Source organism: Lates calcarifer, linkage group LG8, assembly GCF_001640805.2.
Source record: "Lates calcarifer isolate ASB-BC8 linkage group LG8, TLL_Latcal_v3, whole genome shotgun sequence".
Classification (NCBI taxonomy): Eukaryota; Metazoa; Chordata; class Actinopteri; family Centropomidae; genus Lates; species Lates calcarifer.
In genome coordinates, this window is record NC_066840.1 from 6,546,690 (window position 1) to 6,573,868 (window position 27,179).

A 27,179-nucleotide genomic window follows, 5' to 3' on the forward strand; every position below is an offset into this window, starting at 1 on the left:
TGTATTATTAGTTGAATTATAAATCTGAATGATTATATCCCACAGTCTGTGGCAACTTCAGGAAGCTTTTTTTTTCTTTTCATTTTTGCAAAACAAATGCATCAACTACTTTCAGTTAACAAGGTACCACTGCTGTATTGCTGAGAACATACAAGAAAAATTAAACATGTTGAACATTTAATTACAAAACAGTACCATCTCACCCTGTTTAATATACTGAGATTTCTTTAGAATAGTTACAGTATATGTAGCTGTGTGAATGGGCTGTATTCTCAGGTTTGTATATAGAAGTATGAAACAGATAAAGTGCAATATCCAGGGACTGAAAATGGTCTTGTCTCTTATATTCATCTTAATGATAATGACTGGATGAAAGAAATTCACACACATTTGACAAGCAGTAGGTAACTGAGTTAATAAATTAAATAAATAAAGCTATTTTTAAAATTGTCATCCACAGATTTGATGTTGGTTCACAGGTCTGAGAGGGAGGCCAGCTCATGTAGGAGGATAGCGAAGGATGGACGATCTTCTGGTTTCTGGGAGTGAGAAAAGAAAAAAATGCATTTTCACACAATACTTTGCTTATTTTGTAATGGTGCAGTTGTTCGACAAGGAATATAAATATGTTAATGTCCTGTGCCCACCTCCTTCCAGCACCACTCCATCAGCAAGTGGACAGAATCTGGGGCCAAGCGGGGCTTCAGGAGCCTCAGGCCTTTGTTCAGGGACTCCACCACCTCAGCATTAGTGCGGTTCTCATAGGGAAGACGTCCCTCGTTGTACACCTCCCACATGAGCACGCCTGAGCAGGGGTGAACAAGGAGTCTCCAATTGTTATAGAATATGCAAAGCCACTGTAGACCTTTACATGATGCAGATAAACCAAATTCAATTCATGTGTCTCTGGTTAATTTCATGTTACACTAGCTTTTTTGCATACACTGTTTTGAAAGATCACGAGAAGCATAATCTGAAGTCAAGGGACTGATTTTTTAATCATAAAATGTTTTTAGAGCTATTGAGCTGTACTTTTTAGCCACAATTTTAGCAATATCAACTCACTATACACCATATATTACAGTACATAAGTTTAACATTAAAACAAAAGTATTTTTGTCTTGAAATCAATTAATAGAAGTTGTGATTAAACATATCTATGTTTACCATCTGTTGGATACGAGCAAGTCACAACTTTTGAATACAGAATCTTGTCCCAGGGAACTGTTCATGCCAAGTCAATATGTTGCTGCCTGATTAAACTCCTGCTTTGGAGACAATCCTGAGACTATTTACTTCTTGGAGATTACTGTAAATCCACTAGCTGGCATTACAACATAAAACATTTCTACCAATAGTTACGGTGTTTGGCACAAATGAGTACCTACAAATAAATAAATTGGTTAAAATGATTTTTTTCTCGAAATGTTATGAAAGTGTCTTGAAATTGCTTCTGTAACTGTGGCTTCAACAAGATATTTTTCAAAACAGTCTCTTGCTTTGTGTGTTTTGGCACGAAACTTGTCCCATGATTTTTCTTGTACCAAACCACTGCGTTCTTATTAAACTTCAAGTTTAGCTCACTATAGCACTGAATAACCAGAGTAAGTAAACACAGATGACTGTGGTGTGCAATCGCCAAGCCTGCAAAGCTCCCGCAGGACCTGCTTTCATCTGGAACTTCACAATGACTTCAATGGTTAAAAAAAAAGCTAAAAGAAGACATGTTCTATGACTAGAAAGACAGCAAATCAGACATACAAAACAGGATAACAGAGAGGCACAGAGACAGACAGATCAACGCACCGAATGACCAGACGTCAGACTTGCTGCTGAACTTGCAGTATTTGATGACCTCTGGGGCTGACCACTTGACAGGGAACTTGGAGCACTGGGAGCTTGTGTACTGATCATCAAGAACAAATCTACAGGCCAGAGAGTGGACACACATCATCATACAGCAGTACATGTAAAGTGACTTTTAACAATAGTTAAAAACATAACAAATACTGTGATTAAAAAGTTTTGCACAAAGATTCAGAAGATAATATGTCAACTGTGAAAAACATACCTGGTCATGCCAAAATCAGACACCTTCACCTCATTGTTCTTTGAAACAAGACAGTTCCTGGCAGCCTACAGAGGGAAGAGGAAGAGAGGAAGGATTAACTACTCTAACAGCAGAGATACAAAAGTGGGACTATAAAAAGTTGGTTTACCAGATCTCTGTGGATGAAGTTGGAGCTCTCCAGATAAGCCATCCCCTCACTGACATCCAGACACATCCCCAACATCGTGTCCTGGGACAAACGCCCTTTCCTGTCTTTCAAGTAGTCCGACAGGCAGCCGTTTTCCATGAACTCAAACACAAGACACATGGGAGAACCCTGGGTGCACACGCCGTAGAGCTGAACCAGCTTACAGTGGCACAATTTCCTGTTAAAAAACACACACACATGCACACGTGCATAAGTCGACTAGCTTGCAGTTCATTTTGCCAGAATAGGAAACATTACTACAAAAATGCACTCACATCATGACTCTTGCCTCTTCTTTAAAGTCCTCGTCTGACATGCACTCCTCTCTTATCATCTTCACTGCCACCTTTGTCTCCCTCCATCTCCCCTCCAGCACCAGCCCAAACTGACCGCTGCCTATCTCCTGACCCAGGGTCAGCTCCTCAGGGTCCACTTCCCACTGATCTGCTGAGCGGAAAAAGAGAAGTGAAAAAAGCTCCCATAATCTTGTTAAACTGAAATAAGTCCAGATGCAGGCCGTTAGGGAATATATATATAACAAATGTGCAAGTTCAGAGATTAGAACTTCAAACTTTTAAAATTAAAGAAGGGTTTCGGGTTTACTGCATTATACCAAACAATTATATAACTGTGTTTTGGTGTACTAAACACACCCTGAGAGCACTTATGTAAAGGAAAAAGAAAAAGACACGATTAACCACTAGAGGTCAGCAAAAACTAGATATTCAGCATCAAGTTATGTTTAACCAGTTGAGCCATTTACACAACTGTACATCCTCAAACCTGTAGAGAGATCAACAATGTCCTGGGAGCAGCCTCCATCTAGAGAGACAGGGTGTCTCAGACGCGTTATCAGGCCTGCCAGGTAAACACATGCATACACAAATAACACAGAGACATATTAATATTTACTTATCTATAAAGCATCTCAGAGCAGCACATTCCTTTTGCTCTTTGTCAAAATGTTTGTGAAGCATGAGCTGTTTTTTTAGTTCAACTTCCTTTTGGCTCATGTCATTAATACTGTTGTGAATGTGAAAATCTGCACTTACCGGCAGCATTGTGTTGATGGTAATGGATGAGCTCAGGAATGGTGCTGAACAGGTACTTCTCTGCCAAGTAAAATGGGCCCTCGCCCGTTTCTGTTTGTCTGATCTGGTAATGTTTCACCCTCGGATTCTTCTCCCCATTAGATCTAAAGGTAAGAAAGACGTGCTTTTATGCAACAAATCACACCAAAGTGTTTCCTGAGTGAGGGTTTTAAATGTAAAAGTAAATACAGTATAGTACAGTAGTACAGTATAGCACAGGGAAAACACCACTGATTTCAGATGGGGCTTATCAAGCTGTTATTAGTTGTCTGTTGGCTCAAATGATTTAAACATGATTCAGTGAAATGTCACCAAGGATAAGACATGCACATACACTTATCTATTAATCATATATCATTATCTGGACCAGTTAATTACATAAGAACAGTACAAGAAGGAAGTAAAATTACCCTGGTGCTTTGGTGAAGACTGACACTGTGTAGACTCCAGCCTGCCTTGAGTCACGCACCATGAATGAACCTTCTTTTCCCTAAAAATAACGTATTATAACCAAATAAAATCATCAAAACGTAATAAATAATACATTTGTTATATACTTGTTTGACATGTTTATTGATTGTTTGTTTAATCTGTAGCTAATACCAACACAGGCCCAGTCGTTATTTTTACTAATAGATAATGATGGATAGCTGCTTAAGCTCCCACTTGCAAAATGCAGCAAAACACTTTACAGCAGGAAATTCAACATTGAGGAAACACTGTGGTCGTGAGGCACTGTTCAAGTCCTATGTCATGTCAGATTCTCATTTCGCAGGTGCATTTGCATTAATTTTGCAAATGCAACAACGCTGTAGGTGGAGCAGTCAGAGCAAAAGTGCACCGCATCATACAGGAGCAACATCCTACTGCTAATTCTAATCAGAATTATTATATGGAGCATTTTTTTGTCAAATCACAGCTGGGAGCATAAATTAATGAAAATTGAATAATCAGTGGATCCTTAAACACTGACACCGTTTTTACCTCTTTCATTAACAAATCTTCTGCTTCCCCTCTGGTTATGTTTTTGTTGTACCATCTGTGAGACGACAAATTAACCACAATTAAACCAATTCTACAGGGGACAGGGTGGATTTGCAGGTATTCATACATCAACAACTTGTAACACAGAGAACAGAAATTAAACAAAACTCACTCAAATCTCTCAAAATTCTTGCCAGATTTTTCAGCTACGTAAGTACTGGGCACATAGCCTGTGTTCCTGATGAGGGATCAGAAAAAATGTACATTAACAAATCATCCTCAATCATCAACAAAACAACCACTATTACTATTTTTCTATGTGCCTTACCCCTGGCTGTCCTGCACAGCCCACCAGTCAGGGTGAGTGCTTTTAACCAGGACATATTCCTGGTCTTTCTGAAGAGGCAAGTCGTCGTCGCCCAGCGGTGCGTAGTCTTGCAGAGCGATGACCATCCTCTGTCCTCCATCATGCAGTTCCATCTGGCAGAAATACAAAAAAATCTCACTTAAAAATATGATTATGATATTACTGAAATCTGGAGAGAGAAGGGACTTTAGCAACCACAGTACAATACTGATAAAAGCAGAAGTGAATTTTCACTCAAGGAAGCTGAAAGATACATTACATGTTCTTCAAAAGAGACAGACAAAATTACTTTAACTTCTTCAAAATGGTACTTGGATTTTTTAGACTGAATAATAATTATATTTACAACAAGTAGCAAATGTCAGCAGTAGAAGAGGCCTAGAAGTCATCTGATATGAGCAATACAAGATAACGAACCAAGCTGCTGCAAAGATGCAAAAGCATCTGTGCCCAAACCACAAGGGCACTGGGTTAAAAAAAAGAGAGATGTCTAGGAAGGTCATCTTTAAAAACAATGTTCAAAGTGCAAAAACAAATACTGAAAAAAAAAAATTAAAACAATGACAACTTACGGCCAAACAATCGACAGAATAATATTTTTTAAATGATTTTTTTCTACCCCCTCTCATTGAACATTTTCGAGTTGCACATTAATAATATTTCAACAACAGCATGTTATTTATGCTTTAGAAAGAGCTACCTCTGGATCCGGGAGTTGAGGGAGTGGCTTCTTAGAAGCTGTGGAAAGATCAGAAATGATGAAACTGAAGAATGTTTCTCACAAACCCAACTGTACAGAAGCAAGATCTGATATGTGACAGATGACGAAAACTGCAATTTAGATCAATATCCAGATTTGCTCTGACCACATGTTCACCAGGAAAAAAAGAATCACACTACTTTACTGTTCACATACATTTTAATGGAACGACACCTCTGTATAAAATACACAAATTAGGGATTGGATGGAAGTTTGTATGAAACAAGAGGAAATGAAGAAATAATACAAACCATAACCCACTGGATCATACACATGACAACCTGTCGCCAATTTCTCTGTTTGCTGGCAGCACCTCCATTTTCCTTCCATCCAGAAGTTTGGGTGGTATTTTGTCACCAAATTGTTATTCTTTGTCTCTGTATCAGACATAATAAAAGACATAGTTTGAAATATTGATCTTAAACTAACCCTAACCCTAAAATCCACTATCATTTATTACACTGCTACTAAACTGAAATGTCATAAAAATGTCTTACCCTCTTTGAGAGCTCTGACCCATCTCTGACGGCAATCATTGTCTGGGGCGAAAATGTAGAGGTAATGGTTGTCATGAAAAACCTGTGGAGACATTTGTGTTTTAGAAAGTGTCCACTTTGTTTTTGTGCTACTACGTTCTTAATCACACATCACATTTATTGTATACAACACTATATTTAATCAGTATTTATTTTTAAGTATGTATTCTTCAAGCAAATGTGACCATCACCTGAAAAGGGTACTTAAAGTTGCATGGTATAGGGACGTCAGTACACACAATCTCCACACACTTAATCCTGGACAGCTCGATGCAACCTTTCATCATAGGCTTTTTCTGAAAGAATATATTTACTTTATGTTTCATCTACACAACACAGATATGATTCAAATTATAGTTAGTTCAAAGAAGGCCTCCTGATTAGGATCATTTCAAATGAGAAGCGAGTATAGTGGCAGAGTATGGGCACACTTACCCCCGAACGACGTTCAGAATACTTCAGGTCTTGGGTATCCAATACAAACAATCTCTCCTTGTAGTTACAAGGTGATGTTCTTTTCTTTTGCTGAGATTTTTTGATCATAGTCGCCTTCAAAATCACCCTAGGAAACATGGTAACAGCTGCGAACAACACAATGAGAAACACTGAAGGGTTTTGGCTCACAGGGCAGAGACTGAGTGCCTCACTGTGACAGAGAGAGAGAGCAAAAAGCAGTGGATTGTTTGACTTGATAGGCTTCCGGCATAGAGTTGTTGCACTCGGTAAACCACATCCTTACGGCAAAAAATGTCTTGTGCAAGCAAACACACAACCGTGCATATACACACACGTGCACACACACACACACACACACTGTACATACACACACAGGTACTTTCACTGGCGATGTTGCAATAAGCCAGTGTGTGGAGTGTGCAGTAGTAGGAGGGCAATTCTTTAATCTTGGTAGTTTTTAAACATTTTCCACCAAAATATGCAACTTGAATGTAATGACTGTATCCTGGTGATGATGATTAAACTTTGCAATAATGTAAAACTGAATGAGGGTGTTCATTCAACAAACGAAAAAAAAACAAAAAAAAACTGATATCATCAAACCAAATTTCACAATTACAACACTTGAAAACACTTGAAAACAAATGTACTTAACCTACAATATGTTTGTCGTATGTATCAAAACTGAGGATTCAGGCAGTGTAAGGTGATTTCTACATTTTTGCCACCATAATGAAGATTTTGTATTATATAACATTGTTTTGCCTGAATGTTTCTATGATATTCTTTGATCAATCCCCACTGTTTAAATTTAAATCTCTCTCGCTCTCTCTTACAATAATCACAGATTCTATTTGTAGTGGGATTGTTAAAAAATTATGTTGATTATAGCTTCAAGCAACAACACTGTTAGGTTTCAGTAAAAATGAAAGACAAAAAGGCAATTTTAAAAATTTGGAAATAGTGGTAAGAGTAATAGAGTAGAATTAGACAGGGTTTGAGTTCAAATCTTAAATAATTCATCCTTCCACAGAATCAAATATTTAATGAATGCTACAGCACCACCATCTGGAAAAGTGTTCCTACTATTAAAGATTTGGATGAGACTGGAATCCCATCTGGCTCGGGAGGATTTTCACCCTTGTTAAGGCACTTTTTGGTCAGAAGAAACAGAAAAGGAGGACAATGACACAAAATCAGGGTTGAAGAAAAAAAAATCTAGTAATGGTAAAAATATTCACCTTTCATATTTCTATCTCAATTACCTTGTAAAGTTCTATATTTTGAACTCTGCAGACGTTGTAGCCTATCTTGCATGATTAATTCCTCATTGAGTTCTGTTTTTAAACAAATTAATACAAAATATTAATTCAAACATTTGATAAAATTTCAAAATAAAGCAATCCAAAATAAAATTAACTACAAGGATTTATCAAAGAGCACTATTGTTAATTGGGAAATATAAATGCATTTTTAGTCGTGTCAAGTATTTAAAAGAGGGAAGAGACTGACAGTGGTCTGTGTTTACTGTAAGTGAGTGTGTATGTGTGTGTGTGTAGTTGTAGCTCTATCTTTATGAGGACCAGTTTGAGTTTTAGACCTTGAATGAGGATATTTTGGGAAACCGTAAAGGCCTATTTGAGGGTTAAGACTTGGTTTTAGGTTTCAGGTTAAAAGTATGTTTTGGTTAGGGTTCAGGCGAGGATTGGGGTTAGTTTTTTTAGTTGTGATAGTTGAGGTAAGGCAAGAGGCCACGGCACACATTATGTCAACGAGTGTCCTCATACAGATAAACATAAGGTGAGTGTGCGTGTAATACTAATGTTCCCAGAGAGCAATTACAAAAAGCTAAATATCAGGTGGGAAAGCCAAAAAATAAGGAAGTGATGAGTATAATGAGTCAGTTTCCAAAAAAGATCAATTTTCAAATCAAATGGAAGAATGAAGTATAAACTGTAACGTACCATAAAAACAAAGGAAAGTTTGCATTTAGATTGGTAAGCAGTTTAAAGCTGTATCACATATGGCTGATTAAATAATCTACATATCTTAATATATTTTAATACCAGGATTGTTATGTAATATTTTGCATTTGTCTTTTAATATCCATTTCACAGGATGTCTTTTCTTGACCACTAACACATTTTCAGTTATTTTATGATAATATCTCACTTTACAGAGCTAATCTTTCTGAATCACTGTGAAATGTCTTATCTTTAACTCTTATTATCAGAATCAGAAATACTTAATTTATTATTCTGATTCTGATAATAACTAGAGTTATTATTATTATTATTATTATTATTATTATTGTTGTTGTTGTTGATGTTATTATTATTATTATTATTATTATTATTATTATTATTATTATTATTATCATCGCTGTTGTTGCTGCTTTTGTTAATGTTATAGGCATTTGGTTATGGCAGTGTTATCTAGGAAATCTCTGATATAGCCTACTGGTATAAAAATGACAACAGCTGCATTATTTGTTGTGTAAAACATACATTTCACACAATAAAAGTGGTTTAAAATAGGCGTTAGAAGACTGCAGTGTTAGAAGCTACTGTAAGTTCTTGTAGGGAACAGAAATGTTTTCTAATCACCAAGCTGCAAATGATGGTGTTAACAGAAACTTACCTTCTCAGGTCGCATCTCTACCACCTCTAGTCCAGAATCACGTTACTTTTTATCAAATAGCCATGATGTTATGAACAAACCATGGCCGTAGTTTCAAATTTACGACCAATCAGCGTTTACTTTGTTCGTCACGAGCACAGATCAGCCAATGGAATAGGGGGACAAATGAGCGTTCATGTCAAGTGAATGTAAGGAGTTAAGCTTGTTATGAGCTAATTGTCCGATTATAACCCTCCATTATATTTTACATCAAACATTTGTTGTCACCAACTGGAGAGTCGTTTAAGAGGTGTGTTGAAATATCATCATTGCCTTTTCATTTGCATGTGTAGTCGACTTCAAGCTTAATATAACGATATTACTAGCTAGCAGAGGTTAGCATCAATACTGCTAGCACAGTAGCAGCTACGTTGCTAGTCAGATAACACTGTTTGTCTTTATAACGCAGTCGGTGTTTACGTCTGGTGGCAGATTGAAGACCCAACATATTCAACAATATCAGTGGAGGTTTTAGAAGGCTAGTGTTAACATCTGTTCGTCAATTATTCGGACAAGCAACCGCTAACGTAACTAGCGTAGCTCGCTTGTGTTAGCCTTCACCCGCTCGGACGGCTAGCAGGTTAAGTTTGAACATATATCGTTCGTGAGGAGAAGCAGCCAAATGTTAGCTCGATCGTCGGCTAAAACAGACAGAGCTATATTTTAACCAACTTTAGAGGTGGAAACTGACTCTAAATTAAATTAAAAGTACCCCCGAGATTTCGATAAAACCCCTGATCTCAATGTAACAGTAAAGGTTAAGCTCTCTCAGACATTGATGCAGTAGTGGGTTTTCAGTACTCTTAAAGTTACATTTCGCTGCCCTTATTTGACAAATAGTCCACAAGTGTTACATCACATGTGTGCGTTTTTGTAACACTTCTATACTCTTTTCGTGTAGCACGTTGCATACTTGTGATACAGTATTTTTGTATGGCTGTTTACTTTTATTTCAAGGATACAAACACTTTTGTTACTACTGTTGTACAGAGAAAGCATGGGATGCTTTTTAAATTCACTAGCAGTATAAAAGAGTGTGAATTACTTCTTCTTTATTAAAAGAAGAACTTTTCTAATTTGGTACGGTAGAGAAAACTGATCAACATTTTGTTTGTCACTGTTTCAGGTCAGCATCATGGGTGAACCACAGCAGGTTAGTGCCCTGCCCCCTCCACCTATGCAGTACATCAAAGAGTACACGGATGAAAACATCCGCAAGGGTCTGGCTCCTAAGCCACCTGCGCCCATCAGAGACAGCTACATGATGTTTGGCAACCAGTTCCAGTGTGACGACCTCATCATCCGGCCTTTGGAGAGCCAAGGCATTGAGAGGCTCCATCCCATGCAGTTTGACCACAAACGGGAGCTTAAGAAGCTCAACATGTCCATTCTCGTGAACTTCCTGGACCTGCTCGACATCCTTATCAAGAGCCCGGGCAGTATAAAGCGCGAGGAGAAGCTGGAGGACTTAAAGCTTCTGTTTGTTCACATGCACCACTTGATAAATGAGTACAGGCCACATCAAGCGAGGGAGACACTGAGGGTGATGATGGAGGTGCAGAAAAGACAGAGGCTAGAGACAGCTGAGAGGTTCCAGAAACATTTGGAGAGGGTGGTGGAGATGATTCAGGGGTGCCTCGCCTCTCTACCCGATGACTTACCACAAATGGAGGGTCCAGATGGCGCTGGTGATGGAACAAGGAATGTATCTGCAGTAGCTAGTATTGGTTGTTCCTCTGGGCAGGCCCCCAGGATGAAAAGCGAACCTATGGATGTAGAGGAAGCAGGTGCCAGCTGTATGGCAGTGGGTCAACAAGACAAGAGCATCCCCACTTCGAAAAGAGACAAAATATGGGACAAGGATGCTGCTATGTGCAGTATTATTGATGAAATTGCTTAAATTTTATGCTGAGCAGTCATGTTTCTTTTTTGTACATCTAAATTGTGTTTGTTGTTTGTATGCTGTACTTAGTGAGTATGCAGACATTTGCTGTGTTTTCACTGGGCCTGAATTCCTGTCTGGCATGGTGTTTTATTTAAAAGCTATCACATAGATATTATCAGTTCCTGTGAAAATGTTTAAAGACTTTAAATATTACACAATCAATTGGGCTGTCAACTTTCAGTTTTTGTAATGAAACCAATAAAAAAAACTTCCAGTTGCACTATGAGTACATTGCTGTTACAATCACACAGTGGTATTCATTTGAATCTTTCAGGGAAACGGCATCAAATCACTTCTGTGTGCTTGAATCCAATATATGCATTGACCTTTGTTCACATTTGCAAAGCATTTAAGTCACTGTGACTTGCATGGTCTGTAATCTAGTGAGAGTGGTCAGGGAAAGGTCAGTGCATTTAGCCTGTAGTTACATAGTCACTCCTCCCTCCCTCAAACCCTTTCACCAAGGATTTCCATGAAAGCACTTGGCTGCATAACTAGGGTTTTGTTGCCTTGTCTCTTTGTCTCAGTTTCTTTCATCAGATTATTCCTACATGATTGTTGGAAAGAAATGCAGGTCTCTTATTGGGCTGTCTGTTAAGCTTCTGCAATTTTAAACTTTTAAACTTAAACACACAGATATGTCCTCCGAAGGATCCTAATTTTCTTACTGCAACACAGCCAAAGCTTAAGGGGATAAATTTGAATATTGAGGTAAATCAGGTCTGTCTATGTGGCAGGGAGTTTGAATTAGGTATGTGTACATTGATTAGTTAAGAAAAACAACTGTGCTAAGTCTAAGTCTCATTGTATAGCAGAGATATCCCCAGTTTTTCATTAAAAAAGAACCAATAACGTTTGGGGTAAATTTAACTTAATAGAATTTAACTACAACCTACTCCAACGTCAGAGGGGTACTTGGCACTGAGGAAAACCATGTGAGGCAAATTTGTAACTTAATGCTATTATCTTAAATCTTCATGCACATGCTATATAAAGCATGTATTTCATACTGATGGTCTGGTTGCCTAACTGGACCCCTCAAAGCAACAGGCTACAACAATGAGAAGCTATGAAGTGTCAAACCCGGCAAACCCGGGGGTCCTGCCTCATTTCACTGACCCCAAATGGCTTCCATGTCACAGAGATTTCACATGACATGCACCAACTTGTATAACAGATGTACAGAGGTTTTGTTAGAACACTGCTCTGTTCTGCAGCATTGCACTGTCATACCACAGAAGACATCTATTTTTCCCTTGAACAGTAACTACTATTTCATCCTCCTTGTTCCCTTCACAGGAACTCGTTATCCCTTTTTTTGCATTACATCACGTACATCTGCACGTGGCTTAATTTTCAGGGTATGTAAGTAAAATGTAAGGATGAATGTAACTGGGTTTATGACATGATCCTGCCACTCCGCCCCCTGGTTGTTATTATTATCTTCTGATGGGATTCCCTGCACTGTCACAGGGTGATTTCCATGCCCTGCACAATTCAGCTGAAATATCGTTACCACCGTGACAAGACACAGGAACCCATCAAACCAATTATTCCCGGGAGGTTTGATTAAATCGAATAAAAAACAGAAACTTTTGTCGCAGGAATGATGTTATGAAACTCGGCATCCTTGGGTTTCACAACAGGGCGGAAAGCCATCCTTTCGTCCAATGGTATCGCGCGTTGCTGCGTCACGTGGTCTTTATTTATGTAATGTAATGGTGTTACACAGTAACCTAGCTTTGTGGCTGCGCATACGTCGCTACAGGTTTTAAAAGAGGACACGGACTGTCGAAAAACGAAATATTAATTGTCAAATATTCTGCACTGGTTCGCGTGGCGTTTATGGAGTTTGGAGCGGCGCATTGGACTGGAAGCTGACTTTTTTTTTTTTTTTTTATTCAACCTGCCTGGAAAGGGAAGATGTTATGTGACCCAAACCAAAGACTAAGTTAGGGCTGAAACGGATAATGTCAATTTTATACGAAAAGGATATTTATAAGGTGAGCATATAAGAGCTCAAATTAGCATTAGCCTAGCAAATGTATTAACCAGTTCGGTTCGAGCAGACGTGATATAAGGGGACACATTTACTGTATGGGTGTCAGTGTATTATTTAAATGGTTCATGCAGTACTATTACACAGACAAGCCCCTCCGTCCACATTGCTTCGACGCAAAAAGCAGCATTTCTTCCCGCGGGACGTTGCTCTGGTGACATAACCCATCAAGCCATGGATCTGCTGGAGTGTCCGCTCTGTCTCTTCCTGATGTGCGAGCCGGTGACCATGTCGTGCGGTCACACGTTCTGCCGGAGATGCGTGGGGGGCTGCCTCCCGTCCAAGTGCCCGGCGTGCAAAGTGAGGTTAAAACAAAGAGAGGTGAAAAGCATGAAGAACAACGTCTTGCTCATCAGTGTCGTTGAAAAGTGCTGCCCGGACGAGACGAGAATGAAGTGCCATATACAGGAGAAGCTCAAAGCCAACGAGTTCACGGAAGCTTCACGCATCGCAAATGAGGGGCTAGACATAGGTAAGGGACACGTGGAAGACATCACTGCAGCCACAGACCCTGTACAGAAGTTTGTCTGATGTGTTGTTAGGTATATGCTGGAAAGGTCCCCACAGAGCTGCTTGTATGAAAAAACACAAGTAAAACAAGAGGACAGACTAGTTTGGTGTTCCACTTTTTACGCACTGCACAAAGTCTTGGCTAGTTCCCAAGCGCATCCCTTTCACAGAACACAGTATGCACAGGAGTGAGATACAGGTGTAATGAGTGAAAAGAGAGAAAACTAGTGTTTCAAGTCCTTGATGCCCTATGATTGATTGTATCCACGGTGGAAGGCCATTGATGACCTGAATGTATAACTGGGTCAGTTATCAGTCTTCAGATGCTCTTTTTTCCTTGTTATGTTTATAGCAAGAGTCATGTTTTCTGGTGTGTGCACATTGAACCATGCAGGCAAAACAAAAACACTGAAATTAATGTTAAGTGCAGAATAAGAAAGATCAGTTATATCATTTTCTCCTCTGTCAGTCACACGCAGTGAAAGAAACAGTAATAGCAGCTATGACAGCTGTTGCCTGGGAGAAATATTGGACACAGGCTTCGACCATTTCTGTTTTTGGAACAGGCATCTATACATTTCTGCATTCAAAACCCATGCACAGAATTGAAGGGAATGTAAAGAGAGCAATGTGCAATACTTTCATAGCTTAGTGAAAAATGCTTTATATTCCTAAAAACAGCCTCGCAAACAGATCTTTTCTGCTGCCGTGCAGTTGCTTATCTTCTGCACTTGCCTTTGTTGGTGCAATTGACCTTATTTTCCCCATGCAGCAGCCAAAAAGTAAAAGGGACAACTCCTGCCCTAGATGCGTTAATCTAGTCAGTTGGCGTCCTGGGGATCGTAGGAGTGTTTGTGCTACAGTGAATCAACATACTGTTGTGTTACCTACATGTTTGCCATCTCTGACAGTCCAATTAAACACTGCTGCCTCCCTTGCTTCAGCACTCTTGGATCTTGTGTAATGACTTCCCAACAGATTTGTGTACGGCAGTTTTTCATTTGTCATTGGAGGTTTAAGGTTGGGCATCGTAATGTGGCTGTATCTGTCATTAAAGCCTTTATATACTGTAAATAAACATTTGACTGGAACAGCTTTAGGTAATAGTTACCCTTTCTGCCTTGAATATGTTCACACGCATAATTGTTATAGCAGATGTATTAAAGATTTTCCATTTACTTGACACGTAAATACAGTTAAACATTTACATAAAACGTAGTTTGTACATGCTGTTTGAATATCATTTTCAGTTTAAAGCAGAAGGTAAGTCTTGTATGTAAGTGATTCTGCATGTACTACAGTTATGCAGCAGTATGCACACATGCAATTCACAGTGTTAACTTTGTGAGTTTGGCCATCCCTGTTTACAGAGAAACCTAATGCATCGTCACCAAGAAGAAAATGCATGCAATTTCTTTTTTTCTCCTCCAATACCAATTCCAGTACCTATACTCTCTCTCTCTCTACCAATCTCATGCCAGTAACATTATTTATACTGTGTAATATTAATTATATTGTTCTAGAAAGTTTATAAAATGTTGTAAATTTATAATGACACCACTTGAAGGAACATTTGATGGGGATCAGTTACATCTTGCTGTTGCATGATCTGTTTAATCAGGCCAGTACCAGCGTCAGTACTAATATATTGCATCAGCTCTGTGGCTCACAAGCTTTTAGATGGATTTCTGTCATGTGCAGCAAGAATTTTGTCTTGTGTCATTCTCCTTTTCTCACTCTCTCTTGTTTTTTTTTTTCCTCAGTGCCAGATGATCAGAGTTTGAGGATGTACAGAGCTGAAGCTAACTGGGGTCTGATGCGTTTCTCTGACGCTCTGATGGACCTCGACTACCTCTGCTGCCTTCGTCCCAGCTGGGCTGAGGTGAGAGAGAGGGCAGCGTTGGATAAACACATTACGTTTTGCTTTTATAATGTCTTTTTTTGACACAGCACGAAGAAATCTGTTGTACTTCCACAAGTAATACCAAATTTAAAGCTGTCATTTCACTTCAGTTCTCCTCTGTGCAAGTTATAGCTGATATTTAACCCCAGATGCACTTTGTCAGTTGGTTTTGTAACATGCATGTAATAGCAGACATGTAACCACGGAAAAATAGGTGCTTCCTTTTTTATTTAATTTTTTATATTTTAACTTGGTGTGCATAGCTGACCCCTTTAGAGCAATTTTTGCAGCTTTTGTTGATGTTATGTCATTCATGAGATTATGCAAACAGCTACTTATGTCATAATGTCATTTAATCACTTCATGCCAGTGGGTGCCTCACTGCTGATGCAGAAATGCCTGGAGTAAATATTAATTTATGTCATTTTGTTTTATTTCCAGAGATGTGTCGCATCACTTTTCACACTTTTCACATGCATTTCACATTTCACCATAAAAGCAGCAATACATGGCACAGATAAGAATCAGGGCAAAAGTAGGCAAAAATAAAACAAGTATTGTCATAGTGCAACATAATTCAGTTTTAATTAGGTTGTGTTTTAGAATTTTTATGTTCTCTGTGATTAGATGTGTCATTTGTTTTACAGGCGGCAATGTGCTGATCTCACTGTTCTGTTTGTTCAGGGCTTCTTTCGTAAAGGGAATGTACTGCTGGAAATGGGTCAGCAGACAGAGGCCCTCATCCAGTTCCACCATTGCCTAAAACTTCAAGCTGACTTTGTTCAGGCAAAAACCCAGATCAAGAAGGTTTGTTTACATTACTTGCAGTTTGCAATTTAATTTTTAATTGAGTGGTTATTTGAGAACATCACACATGGGCAGAGATGAAGACTGATAAGTAATGAGTTTGCTACATGACTTATTATGAATGTGTGAATGTTTTTCATTATAGGTCACATCATGATTCATATTTTCAGAAGCCAAACTTACTTCGCATGATCGTCTGCTCTGATTAAAGCTTGTTTCCAGTATGTGTGGGTGCAATCGATGGTTATTATAGGTAGAGATTGTCCTGTTTTTTTTTTTTCTTTGACTTTAAATTTGTGTTCACGTCAGTCTAGTTTGTGTGGGGTATTTGTCATGTGAATTTATTCTTCCATTTTATTATCTTATTGTTATCAACACTATACTTCTTTGCAGTAGTATTAGTAGTGTTGGTAGTAGCAGAAGTATTGATACAACTACCACAGTTGTGTTATCCGAATATCGAAAAAATAATCGAAAATAATGTAAAATAGTTTACATGCATTTTATATGCAACATTTTGAAATTCATATTAGTGATTTTTATCACCTGTTTTCATTTCATTATAGTGGAAAGCAATGGTGAAAACATATTTATCCTAATACCTTAATGTGTCATGACATGGATTCAAATGGCAGATCCTGGAGGCAGAGGGCATGGCAGTGCCAGAGGAAGCAGCCTGCATCCTGCAGATGGTGTCAGAGTACCTGAAAGAGCCCTACCCCATCACCAGCCTCAGTGGCTCGCAGGGGCCAACACACCCTGAGGGCCTCAAAAATCCATTCAGAGAAGAGGGAGAGAGTAAAGGGAGGAGAGAGGCACACCAGGTGAGCTGGTTAGGAGGATGCACATTAATGCTTGGTTTTGGAGGAGTTAGAATGTAAAGATAAACCTAACTGATCAAACTATCTTGTGTTCCGGGCTCCAAGGTGAAACATGACACAGGTACTGAGTGCTGCCTCAGCCTCTGCCAAGCTGTTTCCTTCCTCCCTGCTGCTGAAGAGGACGAAGAGATGATGATGAGGAAGGAGGATGGGCATTGCAGGGGTATGCTGACACACACCCAAACTGATTCTCGTCATCTCTGACCTCACCATCTCTATCACTGCCACTACAAACAGCTTCACCATAACACTTGCATAACAATTGCATAATAATTGCTACGTTGGCTTCTTCAGTAGCGCTAAAACTTGAAACTGACCATATTTTGCTGCATCTTTCTCTTTCAGGTGAAAGTGGTCACCACAGAGAGAAAACTCTGGGAGTTCTTACTGTGTCAGACTTTGAGTGCCCTCTCTGCATTAGGTCAGTGTCCTGGAGTGTCTGCTCGAATCAATAATGCATTGTTGCCTCTCCCTTGTCTGCAGTAGAGTCAGATATCAGGCTGAGTCTGTTGTCCCTCTCCTCTCTCTCTCTGGTTAATGTTTTGCAAACATAGAGTATGTACACAAATAGTCACCACTTACATATACTGTAAAAATAGCATCAATATCCTTCCGCTGTTAACATTAAAGCTCATGTACCTCTGTGTTCTGTGAAGGTTGTTCTTTGAGCCAGTGACAACACCCTGTGGTCACACCTTTTGTAAAAACTGCATAGAGAGGAGTCTTGACCACAACCTCCGCTGCCCGCTCTGCAAACAGCCTCTGCAAGAGGTAACCACATACAGACACTTTAAAAGTTTAATTAATTATTAAAGCTTTGTTATTACCACTGCAGTGTGGTCTTCAGATGCCAAATTTAGCTCAGGCAGGGTGAGATGCATCTCACTCTTCTGTTTTAACTTTGTGACAGCTTGGTAAAAAATATTTTCTATTATTCATAACAGATTCTCTCATCTGCTAACACATTCACATCAAGTTACAGGATGAGAGAACTTCCTGGCTCCTCATTCTTACATTCTGCTAAATGATCACATCTCTGACAAATAACACTGTTGTATCAGTTGTTTGCATTAATGTATCTCTGTGCACATGCAGCAAGACTACATTTAAAGAAAATACTCAGTTAATAAATGTATGTATTTATATTGGGGAACGTGCAAATTACATGACTCTTAAAACCAGACTTAGCTGCTAGCTAATTTCCATCTGCAGCTGCTGGGCAGGTGAAGGAAATACTAAAACACAGAATAAACATCAATAACACCAATGGGCCAACATCTTATTCATAACCACGCATTAACACACTTAATTGGTGCAAACACAAAATAGAACACAGATTTTACGTCCAAAAATGATCAAGCGTCAACTACAAATTTAGATGGTTCTGTTTATTCTTATTGCAGGAATACAATGAGTTGTTTAAATATGTACATTTTATTATTATATAGTGTATGTTTTCTATTTATATTATATACCTGTTGATAACCTGCTCTCACTTTTCTCTACCTAGTATTTCAAAAACAGGAAGTACAACCCCACAGTTCTGCTTCAGGACATCATGACCCACCTCTTCCCCTCACAGTTGGCTGAGAGGAAACAGGTCCATGATGCTGAGATGGCTGAACTGTCCAAGTAGGCACCTCTCAGTTTAACATAATACAATCCACACTTTAGATTTATTATAGCAACTCTACAGACTGTCTCACTGATTTCTCTTCTGTCTCTACCTTTGCAGTCTCACTAAGGACATCCCTATATTTGTTTGCACGGTGGCCTATCCTGGAGTTCCCTGCCCCCTGCATATCTTTGAGCCTCGATATCGGCTGATGATGCGTCGCTGCATGGAGACTGGCACTAAGAGATTTGGCATGTGCAGCTATGAGCACGGCAAAGGGTATGCAGTACACAGAAACACACCCTTCATATTTCTATCTCTAACATGTACATTTTGTTCCATTATCCAGAGCAACCTGCTTATTTAAAAATTGTGGATGTGGGTAGATAATAAGGTGCTGACGTAGATGCATTTATACAGGTGTTTACAGTTATTTTGACCAGACTCTCTGTGGGCATGGAGAGGCCATGTTTGACATTTCCTGAACTGTGAAGCACACAGCAGGTTAGATGGAGCCTGACAAGATTGTTGGTGGTACAGCAACAAGCAGGCAGCACGGCGGGCAAACCTTAAATCAGTCGTACAGTATGTGACCCTGAGGGGGTGGAAAATAGCAGCATGGTCACCAATCTGCTGTGTATCTTCATCCTCCACCAAATATCTCTTGCTAGCCCCACTGTATGTCTGTCTTGGTGTCAAAGAATTATAATTATCAATCTTTGATCAATTATAGGTAGACAGGGTTTTTTAAATATTTTTATATTGTTTTTATGTATGAATTTTGCATCTAATGAGACACAAAATGTATGTACTTAAATTCTACACTTAAACTGTGGATTTTGATGGCCCCCTAAAAACTGCATTCAAATATATATTTGTTATATAAACACAAGATTCCTGGTTTTGTCTTATGTGGCACAGGTTTGCAGACTATGGCTGTATGCTGGAGATTCTCAGTCTGGAGCTGCTGCCTGATGGACGGTCCTATGTGGACACTGTGGGTGGCAGCAGATTCAGGGTGCTAAAGAGAGGTCAGAGAGATGGCTACCACACTGCTGATATAGAGTACCTGGAGGACCTCAAGGTCAGCATCTTGAAATCACAAACTATACCAACACTTAAAAAAGATGCACACACACAGAAAATGTTACTGCTAGACAACTTGGTTACTAGACCTCTCCTCCCTCTCTTTCTCTCTCTCTTATCTTTCTCCACACCTCTGTGTCCTCTCTTACTCAGGTTGATGGTAGTGAGTTGGAGCTTTTGCAGCACCTACATGACAGTGTGTACCAGCAGGCTCAGGACTGGTACCAGCGCCTAGGCAGCCGCATTCGTGAGCAGATCAACAGACAATATGGCACCATGCCAGATAAGGAGGAAAATATTCAGGTTGGGGCCGCAACATAATTGTGACAGTAGCTCTGTAACCCTTCTATAACATCCCATTTGTTGTCCACTGTTGTACGTATGAATGTCGCATATTAGTCAGTGATGTTGTCAACTGCAGAAATGATGTTTCCTTACTAACTACGGTAAACTTAAAAATAGGGATAATTTATTTGGTTTTCTATCATTCATCAATATTAATATTGCTTTATTTATTGATTTATTCAGGTCTCTCTAAGTGTTTTTTAACTTAGGTTAAACTAGGTTTAACTTTTAACTTTAGGTTTCCACAGTCATTAAACAAAAGTAGTGACATGTTTTAGTCCATGTGGTACAAATCATATATGCTACACATTACTGAAACCAAAGCCCAACATTGTTTTTTAAATCCATAAATTTGTTTCACCCATTTCACCCCAGCCACTGTTCCATTACTTTCAGTTTGGAATGGAAATGAATTTGCAGGAATTTCAAACAGTTTTTAGATTGGTCATTCTTTTCTTTATTTTTGTCAAAGTTGAATTATTGTTTTGTGGTAATGTGCTGCAGACTTTTCCAATCAAACTGTACTCAGAGCTCCATCATGGCACAGTGGTAACATTAACATTGACACTAATAAAAACAGACATTATGTTCACAGCGATAGGATCTGCGCAAGCTGCAAGCTTTCAGTGAAATGAATGGAAATCACTTGTTAGATGGAAGTTGGGAAAAACACAATTAAAAAATTGAAAACATTGCAGTGTGCTTGAAAAATGGAGAGCAGTACTGTCAAATAATTTCTGCATAAAGAGCTGCTGGCATAAATGATAATAATGGTAATGGTCATATGTTTCTGTTCTAATCCTTTTTAATGGTCTTGTAGGCCTCGTCCAACGGTCCAGCCTGGTGCTGGTGGCTGCTGTCTGTCCTCCAGCTGGACCCTGCCTATCAGACCACTGTCCTGTCCCTGACCTCACTCAAAGACCGCCTGGGACACCTTCGCCTCGTTCTTGAGTACTTCTCTCAGAGCTAGACCTCACAACACAGTGGTACTGTGGCCACAACTAGCTGAGAGTCAAATATTACACACATACAGACAAATGGAGTGAAACCAATGAATCCACTCACACCACAGAGTTTGGGGGTTGGGTTTTTTGGACTACTCTTTATCATAGAGAGACTGTCTTAAAGTCACAGCTCAAGGCCAAAATTGCTCTACCAGTAAGAATTGCAGGGTTGACCAAAGATACTTCTTATTTAAGGTCATCAAAAGTGGTTAATTATTATTTGTGGATAAACAAAATCCATTCATTTCCTAAGTAATACGTCTGTAAACCAACACTAGGTGTCACTGTTTCTTTCTCCAATTATTACAAACATGAAGAACATGCAGCATCAGCCAAGTTAGTACAGTATACTATACTGTCATGTGTTGCCTATTCAAATCAGACTCTTTCCATTAACATAGCACATAGTTTGGTGTGGGGATAGACAATAACATAACAGTTTGTAGGGAATTTTTCAGGACTATGCACGTCAGAGGATTAAACTTCATGTTTTGCTGGTTATCATTCTGGGTGATTGTTGTTTACTGGAGGGTACTATGTAATACTTACATTTAAGTTGCATCTATTGGCCCTGACAGCAATTGACTGTGGCTCACTTTAGTAATTTAGTAATCTTAAGAGAGCCCTATTTAGTATTGGTAAATATTGCAATAATAATTTATAGTGTCACTTGGAGTGGGAGCAAAAATAGAGGATGTGTTTTTTTAATGAATGAACGCCGCTGTCACTGGATGCTGTTTGTCATCATTCGGTGGAAAATGAGGAGATGGGGTCAGTGAATAGGCAATTCAGCTTTGTTTTACAGTATGAACCTGTGTGATTATGTGTGTTGACGGTGAGGTATAGATGCAGCACTGTATGTATGTGTGTCAGCTGTAAAGAAGGAGTCATTTTTGTCAGTCATCATCTTTATGAGCTGATTTTTGCTTTTGGTTTATTAGTTATGGCATGGTGTCAGCACTGATAACAGCTAGTGTCATGTCTGCTCCCTCAAGGTGCAAGACACAGCATTTAACATCTCTTGTGTAGGGACACCTGTACTTGGGCTGAGTCCCCCTGCGGTGCCTCTGTGTAGGCAACAACACCTACCTCTGGCCCCTACTGTCTCCCTGTCTGTTTGGCCCCTCTAACACCAGTCATGGTGCCTCTGAGTGCCTGCGCCAACTTACCTGGAGACCTACAAGTCTTATAGCATAGAGGATGGACTGCGTGATTTTTGCCATTGATTTTTGTTGATATAGTGCTACATTCCTTAGAATGTTAAAGCTGCAATATTACGTTATGTAATTTACTAACAAATACCTGGGTGAAACAAGAGAGCTTGTGTTTTTTTTTTTTTTTTTTTACTTTGAAAAATGATAAGTGTGCCATAGATATTTCTATGTTATGTGTTTTGCAGGGATAGTAAGCTGGTTAATTAGTTAGCATCACAGACTCTGAATTTAGGCTTTGACCCTCATGCCTTTTGTATGGTGGATAGTGAACTACCATATTTTCGTGGCCAACATATCACTTAAAACAGTCAGAATTAGTCCAAAAAACACACTTTGAGATACAGTACAGTTTGTATATAGAGTTTTGAAAAAATTATGTAATCACAAGGCTTGATACGCACAAAAATGTCCCACTGAAGGACAAAGTACTGGATAGACTGGGGCACCAGTGGTAAGCTGAATAAGAGGCTAATCTCAAACATTTATTTGATGGCCAGAGACACTGTTTTTACCATTTTGTTTTTTGAAGCCATCTGGGAAGAAGATCAGAGTCTTTAATGTGCCAGTTACCACAACATGGCCCCAAAGCTGTTGATTTCACTGATAAATGGCGTGCATTATAAAGGTCAGTTTCCTGCTACCAGATATGATTAAAGCTTACTCAAATCAAAAAGGGATTGAAATTCTTACAGAATTTTAGACTGATCAACCTCATAATCCTTTGTGGTAAATGCAGGACAGCAATACATAACTACAAGTCACAGGCCACTGAGATTAATTTCACTCCCTTGTCCCACTTCTGTCAGAGAAAACCATATTTTTTGCACAGTGAAATTGTTTGATGTGTTTTTTCCTGATGCTTAGCTGCAGCTTCTCATACATTATACTCTTGTTTTTCAAGATGCATGATACATATTTCTGTGTTATCACTTATCACATTTACATTACTTAAAGATACTGCACCTGTTATTGAATGAAATGGTGATATATGTTGATCACAGCAACTGGTTTAATAATAGTTTACTTTGTTTAAAACAGAACCCAATCTCTGCATCAAGTACCCCCCCGCCCCCGGTTTCTGATGAACTGTTTGTCAACTTAGACTTAAATTTGCCTATAATCCTTTAATAGGTTCAACTTTTAATGCATTGCAGTGCAGTCATGAGCCTTCATCTCATTTAGACTGCAGCTCTTGCCCCTTTTATACCCTGGCAGGCGTCCATTAACCACAGTTGCAGTATAATTAGCTATCAGAAAATGTCCTCCAACACAGTTAAAACACTTTGCACTGAATCCACATTGTCTCTAATACAGAACATGGAGGGTAATAAGTGACCTGTTGTTGGCTGCAATTCCCTGTGAAAACGAGTGTACTCCAGTAAGGCTGTGAAAACCATGATAGTTGCTATGTTGCTTTCTGCTGTGTGCTGCAGCTTTGCAGGAAATGTTGGCCAATGTGGTCTGTTGGTCAGTGGTCTGTGGGCTGCGTGGAAACTACAAACAGGCCTGTTATTCTCCTGCACAAATACGTTCATGTTAGTAAACCCACTGAAAACGGAAGCGATTTCTATCTGATTTATTTGTATCCATTCCTCCGCCTCCAAGGCCAAGAGCAGTAAATTATCTTGATCTGATTATTGTTTATTTGCCCCCCCCCCCCGGATGACTTTTTAAATGTTATTATAAATAAAGCTTTTCAAAGCAAATCCTGCATTATCTTCATTTAATGTGCCTGTTTTGTGTGTGAGTGATTCCAATGTCATGCTGCCAATTTTTTGGTCATTAAGGTGACATTACAGGCTAAGATGAAACTGGCGGGGATCTATTGCAATTCACAGCATGACAGAAATTGGTACAGAGGAGGGATGATGGGAGTGAAACATGCCTCACATACTGATGGAAAGACACTTTGGCATGGAGACAGTTATAATTGCTGAGAGAACTGTGAAGTGCAGCAGCTGCAGCAGAGTGAAAGATGCCTTGGGTTTGCTCCTGTGGATAGAAATTAAAATTAGAATGGATAGAATGGGGATTCCTAGTGAATATGCAATTGGATGATATTTTTAGATTCACAAAGCCAAGTTAACTATTTTTATTGTTATGTTCCTCTATCTTGAGGCACGTCAGACACATTATCACTTATGTTGTTGAGATTCAAGCCGTTACCACTTTTCATCCAGTTTGACCAATCTCTAATCTGTGAGGAAGCCACTGCAGAGTGTGATTCTTGCAACAGCACAAGAAAAAAATGTGAACAAATCTGTCTACACTCAAAAGCAGTTATGCAAACACATGCTATGAGCAAAGTGTCCACCAGGGGGCAGTCTGTAGCTGTGGAAGGATAATAGCATGTTGCACAAATGGAATCATACTTCACAAACAAGAGGAAATCTCATAAGAATATGGCATTTCCATTTTATACAGGCTTCCTGCGATCATGTTAGTGTCACAGATTGGGTCAGGAGTGAGATTCTGGCGGGTAGAGCAAGACAATCATGAAACAAGCTGAGAGGAAGTGGTTATTTCCCCTGCAGCTGAAAAAGAACAGAAATTAGTGAAACTAAAAGAGGATGTGTGAGTGCATGAGCTGCACTCCTCTGTGAACAAGAAGAAGGGGGGAAAAAAAACAGCGTAGCAGAAGCGAGGCACGTTTCATGCCAACGTCCTCTGCATCGGAAGCAGGCAGATGAAAAGAGGTTTCACTGGCTTCAGCGGGGTTCTGTAATGCAGCTCAGCGTCTACATCAAAGCCCATTACATTTGAAGAATGCCACAGCTTTTCTGTACTAAATTGATCCATCGGCTTGCGCTGACTCCCTGCTTGTGTATGACTGAGTAAGGATGACAGGCGTTTTGTAGGAGTTATCGCAAAGGAGGGAACTGGCTGTGGCTGTGTGTGTGTGTGTGTGTGTTTGGATGTGTGTGTCTTCTGGTATGTCTGCTGTTAAGAGGACCAAATTTCCTCACAGGGATAGAAATATGAAGAAAATCCTTCGCTGAGGGGATATTTTGACTAGTTTGGAGTTAGAATTTAGGTTTAGGGATTAAAGCTTGAATTTACGTTAGGTGAGGGTCAAGGTGAGGAATGCAACAGAGAGAACGGCCTCAGTTTAAGTCCTGAAAAGCATATTAACACAACTGAGTGTGTGCACATGTGTGAATCTTTAATAATTATCCTCCATAATTATGGAACAACTCACCCGGGTCTCCACGAAAATAGACCAGCCTGCTCTCTGTGCAATATAGAACAACAGCGAAAGTCCCAGAGAGCATCAGAGGAATAATGCAGCTCTGTTGTCATAGGAACAAAACCCAGCCTGGCAAACCTCAACGTCAAGAGCAAGATTATCAATTAGGAAAATGTGAAACTTTGTCTTTGAAGTGAAAAGCATTTTGTTTACCTTGCCCAGCCTGAAAGACAACACACAGGGAGCTAATTCCCGCAGATATAAGTGTGGTGAATTGAAGCAGAGTGAAGAGGAGAGGAAGATAGTGGGAAAGAGCTCAAGTTGCCAAATCTGTGCATACGTGTGTGTGTGTGTGTGTGTGTGTGAGAGAGAGAGAGAGAGAGAGAGAGAGAGAGAGAGTTTTCTGCAGTGCTCAATGCCCCTCTTCTTCGGAGGATTAAGAGTTTTTCAGGGTGTGTGTGTCAGTATGTGTGGCTGTTTGTGTGTTCTCCTGTGGGTCTGAGGCAGACAAACCTTGCTTGTTTCTGTCTTTGTATAATCCCCTCGAGTGTCAACATGATGATAAACCCGTGAGTATGCTCTTGTGTGACAGTGCCCCTGAGAGCCAAGGTAAACATATCGGCCACCTGCCTCTGTAAGCACCATGGGACACATCATAAATACCTTGATATAAAGAAAAAAGAGAAAAAAAACATAAAAGACAAAGACACTCGACCCAGAAAGCAGCATTGTGTTTGCAGGATTAGGCAACAAAACTCCTTCTTTTCTTCCTCTGAAAGCTCCTACTTTTCCCCCGAAGAAGACACTTGATGATTCAAGCTTTGAACTTACGATTAATGAGACGAATAAAAGAATCTGACCTTCCGTGCTGCATGACTGACGGTTTAAGATGTCAAAGGAGATGGATTGGCTCCTTTGCCCCTCTATGAAGTAAATATATGAGGCAACACTGGCACAGATTGATTGGGTTAGAGGAGGAAAAAAAACAAAACATGGGTGCCCTTTTATATTCTGGTGATTCTTTGTAGGAAAAAAAAATAAATGAAGCAGATCGGGATCGCCTGCTGGGAGATGAAGGACAAGAGAAACAGGAAGCGGGGAGGGTTTTGGGGGGGGGGGCGCTGCAGGAGACATGATGTCATGCAACTGGCTCACTGATTCGGAGAGTTACCACCTGCTGAGACACACACCTGGCTGTGGGGCTCCTGTTCCTATGGTCCTCAAAGTTGTATAAAGTGGTCTCTGTGCATGGTGTGCTGCTTGTTTTTATATATTTAAATACCTGAAGGACAGAGAGATAGAAAGAGGTATATGTAATAATGGCAGGCCATCCCCAAAAACACAGCAATGATAGTGCGTATGTGACTGAGTGCACTCTTGATTCTCCATCTGTATGCTGTGTTGTGTGAATGATAGATGTTTGAAGGTGTGTTTTCATGTTTGTCCAAGCTCAGCTGCATGCAGGCCAGAGAAATTCCTACATTTTTGTGAC

The 27,179-nt window shown here is 39.6% G+C and overlaps 3 protein-coding genes across 6 annotated transcripts; 2 read left to right on the plus strand and 1 right to left on the minus strand.

Moving 5' to 3' along the window:
• Positions 1-160: 160 nt before the first annotated feature.
• itk (IL2 inducible T cell kinase) lies at positions 161-6,958 on the minus strand. 3 transcript variants are annotated; one of them, XM_018675481.2, is made up of 17 exons: positions 6,432-6,958; positions 6,188-6,292; positions 5,958-6,039; positions 5,712-5,837; positions 5,401-5,438; positions 4,662-4,813; positions 4,506-4,571; positions 4,334-4,388; positions 3,760-3,839; positions 3,311-3,453; positions 3,042-3,116; positions 2,534-2,705; positions 2,220-2,436; positions 2,072-2,136; positions 1,807-1,925; positions 648-805; positions 161-539 (listed from the first exon to the last, which is right to left on the minus strand). In XM_018675481.2, exons 1-17 carry the CDS (start codon positions 6,567-6,569, stop codon positions 474-476), a joined length of 1,857 nt encoding a protein of 618 aa, XP_018530997.1. In that variant the 5' UTR covers positions 6,570-6,958; the 3' UTR covers positions 161-473. The 3 variants fall into 3 exon arrangements, with proteins under 3 accessions (XP_018530997.1, XP_018530998.1, XP_050928148.1); XM_018675482.2 differs by having other exon boundaries at positions 2,534-2,702; positions 6,432-6,954; XM_051072191.1 differs by lacking the exons at positions 5,958-6,039; positions 6,188-6,292; positions 6,432-6,958 and having other exon boundaries at positions 5,722-5,832.
• Positions 6,959-9,221: 2,263 nt separating this feature from the next.
• Positions 9,222-11,296, plus strand: med7 (mediator complex subunit 7). The gene is made up of 2 exons (XM_018675483.2): positions 9,222-9,381; positions 10,258-11,296. The coding sequence occupies exon 2, from the start codon at positions 10,267-10,269 to the stop codon at positions 11,029-11,031; it is 765 nt and encodes a 254-aa protein (XP_018530999.1). The 5' UTR covers positions 9,222-9,381; positions 10,258-10,266; the 3' UTR covers positions 11,032-11,296.
• A 1,477-nt stretch (positions 11,297-12,773) lies between these two features.
• Positions 12,774-24,206, plus strand: lonrf1 (LON peptidase N-terminal domain and ring finger 1). 2 transcript variants are annotated; one of them, XM_051072192.1, is made up of 12 exons: positions 12,774-13,079; positions 15,409-15,527; positions 16,233-16,355; positions 16,991-17,179; positions 17,282-17,399; positions 17,582-17,657; positions 17,893-18,007; positions 18,747-18,868; positions 18,972-19,130; positions 19,773-19,935; positions 20,091-20,240; positions 21,103-24,206. In XM_051072192.1, the coding sequence occupies exons 2-12, from the start codon at positions 15,432-15,434 to the stop codon at positions 21,250-21,252; spliced, it is 1,461 nt and encodes a 486-aa protein (XP_050928149.1). In that variant the 5' UTR covers positions 12,774-13,079; positions 15,409-15,431; the 3' UTR covers positions 21,253-24,206. The 2 variants fall into 2 exon arrangements, with proteins under 2 accessions (XP_050928149.1, XP_018531001.1); XM_018675485.2 differs by having other exon boundaries at positions 12,775-13,607.
• The last annotated feature ends 2,973 nt before the right edge of the window (positions 24,207-27,179 follow it).

Bases quoted from the DNA above. Each gene is read 5' to 3' on its own strand.
- itk (XM_018675481.2), bottom strand. From the start codon at position 6,569: ATGTTTCCTAGGGTGATTTTGAAGGCGACTATGATCAAAAAATCTCAG. The intron at 6,040-6,187 runs GTGATGGTCACA...ATGTCTCCACAG, and splicing joins ACTTTAAGTACCCTTTTCAG to GTTTTTCATGACAACCATTA. The intron at 5,838-5,957 runs GTAAGACATTTT...TGTCTGATACAG, and splicing joins GGTCAGAGCTCTCAAAGAGG to AGACAAAGAATAACAATTTG.
- med7 (XM_018675483.2), top strand. From the start codon at position 10,267: ATGGGTGAACCACAGCAGGTTAGTGCCCTGCCCCCTCCACCTATGCAG.
- lonrf1 (XM_018675485.2), top strand. From the start codon at position 13,310: ATGGATCTGCTGGAGTGTCCGCTCTGTCTCTTCCTGATGTGCGAGCCG. The intron at 17,400-17,581 runs GTATGCTGACAC...TTTCTCTTTCAG, and splicing joins GGAGGATGGGCATTGCAGGG to GTGAAAGTGGTCACCACAGA. The intron at 18,008-18,746 runs GTAACCACATAC...TTCTCTACCTAG, and splicing joins GCAAACAGCCTCTGCAAGAG to TATTTCAAAAACAGGAAGTA.